Below are 8,692 nucleotides of genomic sequence, written 5' to 3'. Positions count from 1 at the left end.
CCGCCAACAGAAAGCAATTAAGGTATTCAAAAAAACAACAACGATGATCTCTTTTCATTGTTTCTCTTTCTGTCTCTTTCCAGGCCTATCGGAAAAACGTGCAGCAAATCATCCAGAGCCTCATTCGTAAGCTGGCCTCTCTTAACCAATATGAGGAAGTTCTTGCAAAAATCAATGCTACTTCAACCGACAGACTGACAGTATTAAAGACCAAACCTCAGGCCATCCAACGGGATATCATCACCGTCTGCAGCGACCCTTACATGTTAGCCCAGCAGCTGACTCACATAGAGCTTGTAAGTTTATTTCCCCGCTCTATATCTTACTCTTGTTTGATCATTTTTCTCAGTGGTTTTCAGAGCTGAGGTGGCGCAGTGGTTAAATGCAGCACTGCAGGCTACTTCAGCTGACTGCAGTTCGGCAGTTCGGCTGTTCAAATCTCACCGGCTCAGGGTTGACTCAGCCTTCCATCCTTCCGAGGTGGGTAAAATGAGAACCCGGATTGTTGTTGGGGGCAATATGCTGACTCTGTAAACCGCTTAGAGAGGGCTGAAAGCCCTATGAAGCGGTATATAATTCTAACTGCTACTGCTACTGCTATTGCAATTACAAAGGGAGGCATGGTGGCTTGTTAGTTAAGGCGCTTGGCTTGTTAGCTGGAAAGCTGGCAGCCTGGTGTTTGAGACCCGAGTGTTATGCGATGGGGTGAGTTCCCATCCTTGCCGCGGCTCCTGCCAAATGCAGTTCGAAAGCATGCAGCTGCAAGTAGATAAATAGGTACCACTTTGGTGGGAAGGTGACAACGCTCCTGTCAAGTTTCCAAGTAATACATCCAGTGGTGGGATTCTAAAATGTTAGCAACCAGTTCTCTACCTGGTTGCCGGGTGGGCGTGGCCTACTCAGCCTCCTGCACCATGGCGGGGTGGAGGGTCTTCTAGTCCAACCCCCTGCCTAGGCAGGAAATACTATACTATTTCAGACAAATGGTTATCCAACTTCTTCTTAAAAAGTGTTGGGGCATTCACAACTTCTGGAGAGAAGTTGTTTCACTGATTAATTGTTCTCCCTGTCAGGAAATTTCTCCTCAGTTCTAAGTTGCTTTTCTCCTGATTAGTTTCCACCCATTGCTTCTTGTTCTACCCTCAGGTGTCTTGGACTCCCTCTTCTTTGTGGCAACCCCTGAGATATTGGAAGATGGCTATCATGTCTCCCCTAATCCTTCTTTCTATTAAACTAGACATACCCAGTTCCTGCAACCGTTCTTCATATGTTTTAGCTTCCAGTCTCCTAATCATCTTGGTTGCTCTTCTCTGCACTCTTTCTGGAGTCTCAACACTTATACAAGGATGAATGTTGACCATGAGTGGAATTTTTCTTCCTTTCTTTCAGGAGAGGCTTAGTTATATTGGACCACAAGAATTTGTCCAAGCTTTTGTACAGAAGGACACTCTGGACATGGAGAAGGTGAATAACAGGAACAATTATAAACTATGGTAAAAAATCACTGGCTGGAATTGGATGAACCAGGGGATTTTGCTTTCACTTGGTTTTTCACTTGTGCTAAACCCCCTCCTCACGATTTGCACTTTTCTTCAACTCTCTCAAAGGGTCCCACACATACTACTACGTGTATCTTACAGCACGGAGTTTTGCAAAAAAAATGTCTCCTCAAACAATGCACTTTTGTGCAACTTAAGTACAGGATTTCAGTGGAAAGTTCAGACAGATATTTGCCACTGTTGCAGCTAAATTCAGAAAGTGCATATGGGTAAATTAAAATATTTGCCCAGTAAATGTGTCTCTCGTCACCTCCAATGTTAACAAGTGTAACTGGTTCCCCCCCCCTCCCCCCAGTTTAGTATTCCAAATGGGTTTTCTCATTCTGGCACCACGCAGATCTGTTGAGACTACAACTCTCCTCCTTACCAGTTAACCAGTATATTTACCAGTATACTCACCCAGCATGCCATTACCCATTGGTGCAGGGTGGTGTTGTGTCAACATGTCTAAAGAGGAACAGGTTGAGTAGGATTTGCTACAAAGCAGTGCTTCGGAGCTTTGGCATCTTTAAAATGTGTGGACTTCAACTCCCAGAATTCCCCAGCCAGCATGCTGACTGAGAATTCTGGGAGTTGAAGTCCACACAACTTATTTATTTATTTATTTGTACAATTTATAGGCCGCCCAATCCCGGAGGACTCCGGGCGGCTTACAACAAAGGAAAAGAAATAATGAAAAAGAAAATAAAACAAGTTAAAATCAACACACATACACTCGTTGTGATCGGGGCTGGACCTCAACAATGAGGTCAACAGCCCCAGGCCTGCCGGAATAGCCAGGTTTTAACAGCTTTTCTGAAGGCCATGAGAGTGGGCAAGGTCCGGATTTCTGAGGGTAGCTCATTCCAAAGGGTCGGGGCAGCCACAGAGAAGGCTCTCCTCCGGGGAGCCGCCAGCCGACATTGTCTGGCTGACGGCATCTGAAGGAGGCCCACCCTGTGGGATCTCACCGGCCTTTGGGAGGTATGTGGCAGTAGGCGGTCTCGCAGGTATGCTGGCCCTAAGCCATGTAGGTCTTTAAAGGTGATAACCAACACCTTGAATTGTGTCCGGAGACCAATAGGTAGCCAGTGCAGCTCGTGGAGGATAGGTGTAACGTGGGTGTACCTAGGTACACCCAATATCGCTCGCGCGGCTGCATTCTGGACTAGTTGCAGTCTCCGAACACTTTTCAAGGGTAGCCACACGTAGAGCGTGTTGCAGTAACTTAAAGAAGTGAAGGTTGGGAAACACTGCTGTAGAGAGTTGCGTAATAAAAGGGAGACATGGAGTACAGCAAAGAGGTCCATAGGTTGGATTACTGGATCTGCTGATTGATACTACTGCCTTATTGTGGTATTTTCTATTATTATGATTTGCAATACCATAGGGCAGTGTTTCTCAACCTTGGCAACTTGAAGATGTCCGGACTTCAACTCCCAGAATTCCCCAGCCAGCAAATGCTGGCTGGGGAATTCTGGGAGTTGAAGTCCGGACATCTTCAAGTTGCCAAGGTTGAGAAACACTGCCATAGGGATAGGGTGATTTACGATTGCTACTTTTTGGCCTGTTACTTCAATTTCCGAGTGACAAATTAGTAGGACCTACTAATGGTTTGGTCCTAGCGGTACAGGTAGACCTCAACTTACAACAGTTCATTTAGTGGCCATTCAAAGTTCCAACAGCACTGGAAAAAGGAACTTACGACCATTTTTTCACACTTGCATCATCCCCATAGTCACGCGATCAAAATTCAGATACTTGGCAAATGACATACATTTATGACTGTTACAGTGGTGGGATTTAGCCAGCCCGCACCTATTCAGGAGAACCGGTTGGTAACTTTCTAAGCAGTTCAGAGAAACAGTTGTTGGAAGAAATCTCATTTTGTTTTCCCCCACTTTACAGGGCTAATCCTGTAAGGAAGGCAGGAAGGAAATATTCTGGTGTTGTTTCTAGCCTCATCTTTATTTCCCTGCTTACAGAAACTGCCTCTCCGGTTAACCCTCATTACATTCTAACAGCTAAGACGAAGCGCCCATCAACCTGAGTGACGTTGAGTTGGCCACGCCCACCCAGTCACATGACCACCGAGCCCCACCTACCCAGATGGTCATTAGGGCAGAGAACCAGTTGTTAAATTATTTGAATCCCACCACTGGACTGTTACAATGTCCCCGGTTTCACGCAATCCCCTTTTGCGACCATCTGATAAGTCAGTTGAGAAACCAGATTCATTTAACAGCTGTGTTATTCATTTAATGACTGCAGTGATTCCCTTAACAAAGGCAACAAGAAAAGTCCTAAAACGGGGTTAAACTCAATTAACAAACATCTCACACAGCAACATAAATGTTCGGCCCAGTTGTTGTAAGTCGAGGACTTCCAGTACTAATCAGGATCAGCCATATTTCATTTCTGAGCCCAAATTGGCTTGGCCAGATGCTGCCACTTCTTTAAATGTCATGACGTGAGACGTGAATGCCTGATTCTTGTTTCCTTCTCAAGAGTTCTTATGGAGATCGGAAGAAGTCTCGGAATCTGGAAGCTTACGTGGAATGGTTCAATAGACTGAGTTATTTGGTTGCCACCGAAATATGTATGGTAAGCCAAACTCTTCATTGCCCTTCCTTCCTTCCTTCCACTCTGATCAAACCACAGAGACCAGCTGGGAGCTGTATTCTATGCACAAGATTGTATGGTACAAAAGTAAAACTCTACAACAAACCCCCTTGAGGGTGTAGTTTCTGTTGGAATGGCCTTCACACTAGTAATTATTCCTTGCTATACAAATGCCTCCGGTTGATTTACTTGAATGTTCTGGGGATGTCCTTGCTTACTCTACACGTTGGTGGGTGTATTTTTGGAAAGCTGACAGTCCGGGTTTGAGACCCAAGTGCCGTGTGACAGGGTGAGCTCCCGTTCTTGCTCCTGCCTGTCCAGGAGTTTGAAAGCATGCAAATGCAAGCAGATTAATAGGTACCACTTTGATGTTGATGTTGATGTTGATTTTATTTATATGCCGCCCTTTTCCCCCGAAGGGGACTCAGGGCGGCTCACAACTCAAAACCAGGGAAAGGGGGGTTACAGACAAAGTTAAAAACACGACACAAAACAATACATGGTTTAAAACACACAGCAGTCATACCATTCGAGACGGGGGCGACGGTTCTTTAGCCCCAGGCCTGTTGGAACAGCCAGGTTTTAAGAGGTTTTAACCACTGCGCCAAGAGCCAAGGTGGCGCAGTGGTTAAATGCAGCACTGCAGGCTACTGCTAGATCAGCAGTTCAGCGGTTCAAATCTCACCGGCTCAGGGTTGACTCAGCCTTCCATCCTTCCGAGGTGGGTAAAATGAGGACCCAGATTGTTGGGGGCAATATGCTGACTCTCTGTAAACCGCTTAGAGAGGGCTGAAAGCCCTATGAAGCGGTATATAAGTCTACTGCTATTGCTATTGCTATTAAGGGCTTTGCGGAAGGCCTGGAGGGTGGTGAGGGTTTGAATCTCCACTGGGAGTTCGTTCCACTTTGGTGGGACGGTAACAGTGTTCTGTGCGCCTATTGGCATATTGGTATTGCTACAGAGAGTCTCCCCCTTCGGGGTCTTTTTGGGTGGATCAGAGGGGGGCATAAATTCCAACTTGGGGTCTGCTTCAGCCTCCTGGTGGGGGGCTTTGGGCGAAGGCTGGAGGGAAGCGCTGCTGGTGGCGAGGAGCTGGAAGGACTTTTTCCAGTGGGACTGCATCATAGTCTGGAACTGGCTGACCATCTCAGCCCAATGAGCCTCCAAGTGCCGGGACCTGGCCTTGCGCTCCTGCAGGTCTTCCCTCTGCTTGGAAAGCCTCTGCTCCTAGTCCACAGTGAGGTGCTTCTGCTGAGCCTCCTTCTCGGTCAGATCCAATTCGAATTGATCTCTTTTGCCAACTCTTTCTCATGGGGGCTGCTTAGCTCCAGCAACTGCTTCCTGTTGGGGCCTTAAGTAGCCCAGATGGGCAGGCAAGGAGTGGCAATTAGAGGCTGGCCAGGTGCCCCTCGATGTGAGTGACAGTGAGTTGGCCACGCCCACCCAGCCAGTCCTTAGGCAGATCATATTAGTGGTCCACAGGATTTAAAATTATGAATTTAGTGGTCTCTGAGGTCTGAAAGGTTGGTGATCCCTCCAAAAAGCTCAGAGATGACGTTCTCAGCCAAATCACGTCGTATTTTGCTCTCTCACAGCCTATAAAGAAAAAACACAGAGCAAGAATGATAGAATACTTCATTGACGTCGCCCGAGAGTGTTTCAACATCGGCAACTTCAACTCTTTAATGGCTATTATTTGTGAGTATAAACAAGAATGCTTTCCATCCGTTTCCTTTTTGTTTTGCTCTGAAAAAAAAGTGCTTAGATGTTTCTCCTTCATACAATTGTGCCCCAAAGCTTCTGGATCATGTTGGATCACCTGGCAGCCTCCACATTTGTTAGGGTTACTAGCAGTGGTGGAATCCTGCTGGTTTAACAACCAGTTTGATCAGAGGTGGTATTCAGCAGGTTCTGACCGGTTCTGGAGAACTGGTAGCAGAAATTTTGAGTAGTTCAGAGAACCCGTAAATATTACCTCTGGCTGGCCCCGCCCCATCTATTCTATGCTTCCCAGCTGATTGGGAGGGAATGGGGATTTTGCAGTATCCTTCCCCCATCAAGCCACGCCACGCCCACCAAGCCATGCCCACAGAACCAGTAGTAAAAAAATTGGGATCCCATCACTGAGTTCGGTGATCACACATTTCGCTCTCAGCTGATTGTCGGAGCAACCGGTTTGCCCGAACTAGCCCCAACCGGCTGAATCCAACCCCTGTTTCCTAGGATTTCTAGGAATTTTAAGTCTTAAGTGGGTGTTTCTCAACCTTGACAATTTGAAGATGTGTCGACTTCAACTCTCTACGCTGGCTGGGGAATTCTGGGAGTTGAAGTCCACACATCTTCAGCCTGCAAAGGTTGAGGGAAAAACTGCCTTAAAATAATAGAGTAATAGAGTAGAGAAAGCAACTCTTGATGTGCCTCTTTGTCTCTTCTTTCTCATCTTCCCCATAGTGACTTTTCAGGCCCAAAATATGTCCTTGCCCAGCCTAGTTTTACCTCAAAGATGGAAAACCGAGCCAAGCTCCCTCACATAAGCTGATAATGCATGGCCTGCGTTAAAAATGGCTGCCATGTTTTAAGGCTTTGGCTTCAAGATGAGTTTACTTCAGTCTCGTATAAATTGGAGGTTACTTAACACTTGTGAAACATTTTTCAGAGCTTACTTTATACGTGTCCTCCGGCAGGAAAGTAAGGGAAATCCACCCCAAATTTCTCTTGGAACGGATTTCAATTAAAGAAGTTGGCAGCTAGAAATCTATGCCCAAAATTCTTATGAATCATGAGTCTAGAAAGGAACATAACTTTCTAAAATGCTATCCATAAAATGTTAACCACGATTGCATTTTTTAAAATGGTACATTTTGGAATAATTTATTGTAATTGGATGAAAAAAGAAAACTGGAAAAAGAAGATACGTATCTTAGTGGTTGTTTAATTTTTTCCTCATTTTGGGGGGAAAAATGGCCTCAAAATACAGCTGTCTATGTTTAACTCTGATCTCTGATCTTCTCTTTCCTTCTACACTTTGAAATAAAAGCTGGAATGAATATGACTCCTGTCTCCAGATTAAAGAAAACTTGGTCAAAAGTCAAGACGGCTAAGTTTGACATTCTGGAGGTAAGTCTGACGTTTTAATCGGAATCTTTGTTAGCCAGTTGTTGTGGCCCAGCAGGAGCTGTTGGAGCTGCCGATGGACTCCGATAGCGACGGGCCCTATGAGTCGGCTCTGGAAGATGTGGAGGACCCTGGACAGGGTTCAGACTCCGAGCAGGAACCAGAGAGGCTGGTTGGCCCCCAGGAGGCGCCTGAGACATGGAGCAGTGGTGAAAGGGAGTTTGTCCCTGACGTCAGGCACTGGAGCAGTGGGGAAGAGCAAAGGGAGTTTGTCCCTGACGCCAGGCAGAGAAGGGTGGAGAAGTGAAGGCAGCAATTACAGAGACAGACTCATAGGAGATAATCAGGCCCAGGTGGTTGTGATTTGGCTTCTCCCAAGAGAGTATATAAGAAGAGACTTTGGGAGGAGACCTTTTGCAGGACACAACTGTTTATACTAAGCTGGAGAAGCTCTTGTGTGTATCTCTTATCTGTGGGAGTCTGGGTTGCTAGAGCCGAGGTGGCTCAGTGGTTAGAGTGCAGCACTGCAGGCTACTTCAGCTGACTGCAGTTCTGCAGTTCAGTGGTTCAAATCTCACCGGCTCAAGGTTGACTCAGCCTTCCATCCTTCCGAGGTGGGTGAAATGAGGACCCAGACTGTGGGGGCGATATGCTGACTCTGTAAACCGCTTAGAGAGGGCTGAAAGCCCTATGAAGTGGTATATAAGTCTAACTGCTATTGCTATTGCTATTGCTGCCAATGTCTTGTCTGTGAGTAATTACTGTGAATAAAGCGTGGCTAACAGTAAGCTTGTGTCGGCGTTACTCACCGGACGGAGTGGGGTCAGAACAGTCAGTTATCTGTGGAGATTCTCATTCATGCAGGTTATGGATGTGCCAAACGTGCTTTTAAAAAAGCCACTGGACTTTGTTTTTCCTTGAAGATGTTTCACTTCTCAGGCAAGAAGCTTCTTCAGTTATCCAGTTGTACAGAGGTGATGAGTTGTTGGACATTGCTAGAACTTCTTTATGATTCAGCAGTGAATCTATTGTCTCTGATGTTGGTTCTGTTAAAGGGGAAAACCAAAGAAATGTCCTGAGTGCATTTTCTTATCTGATGTACTGTTAAGTGTATGTACTGTTATGTGAGATGCTCTGGCTAGATACATTGAGACTGCAGAACCCAGAATTCCCAGCCTGCCTGATCTTAGGTTGGGAATCCTTAGATTGTCTAGTAGTTTAAAGAAAAGAAGGACTAAGGTGATAGCAGTCTTCCAATATCTCAGGGGTTGCCACAGAGAAGAGGGAGTCAAGCTATTCTCCAAAGCACCTGAGGGCAAGACAAGAAGCAATGGGTGGAAACTAATCATGGAGAGAAGCAACTTAGAACTGAGGAGAAATTCCCTGACAGTGAGAACAATTAATCAGTGGAACAACT

The 8,692-nt window shown here is 46.0% G+C and overlaps 1 protein-coding gene across 1 annotated transcript in view; it reads left to right on the top strand.

The window, feature by feature from the left end:
- The window catches only part of LOC116513259 (ras-GEF domain-containing family member 1B), a 29,443-nt gene that overhangs the window by 12,832 nt on the left and 7,919 nt on the right, over positions 1–8,692 (top strand). Inside the window, exons 4-8 of the mRNA XM_032224263.1 lie at positions 84–296; positions 1,390–1,464; positions 4,047–4,142; positions 5,757–5,859; positions 7,199–7,278. Of these exons, the coding sequence (XP_032080154.1) occupies positions 84–296; positions 1,390–1,464; positions 4,047–4,142; positions 5,757–5,859; positions 7,199–7,278 (567 nt within the window). The remainder of the gene's footprint in view (positions 1–83; positions 297–1,389; positions 1,465–4,046; positions 4,143–5,756; positions 5,860–7,198; positions 7,279–8,692) is intronic.

The sequence above is a fragment of the Thamnophis elegans genome, chromosome 9 (genome assembly GCF_009769535.1).
Source record: "Thamnophis elegans isolate rThaEle1 chromosome 9, rThaEle1.pri, whole genome shotgun sequence".
Taxonomy (NCBI): domain Eukaryota; kingdom Metazoa; phylum Chordata; class Lepidosauria; order Squamata; family Colubridae; genus Thamnophis; species Thamnophis elegans.
Note: the sequence above shows the minus strand (reverse complement) of the source record. Positions and strands in the feature narration are given on the sequence as shown.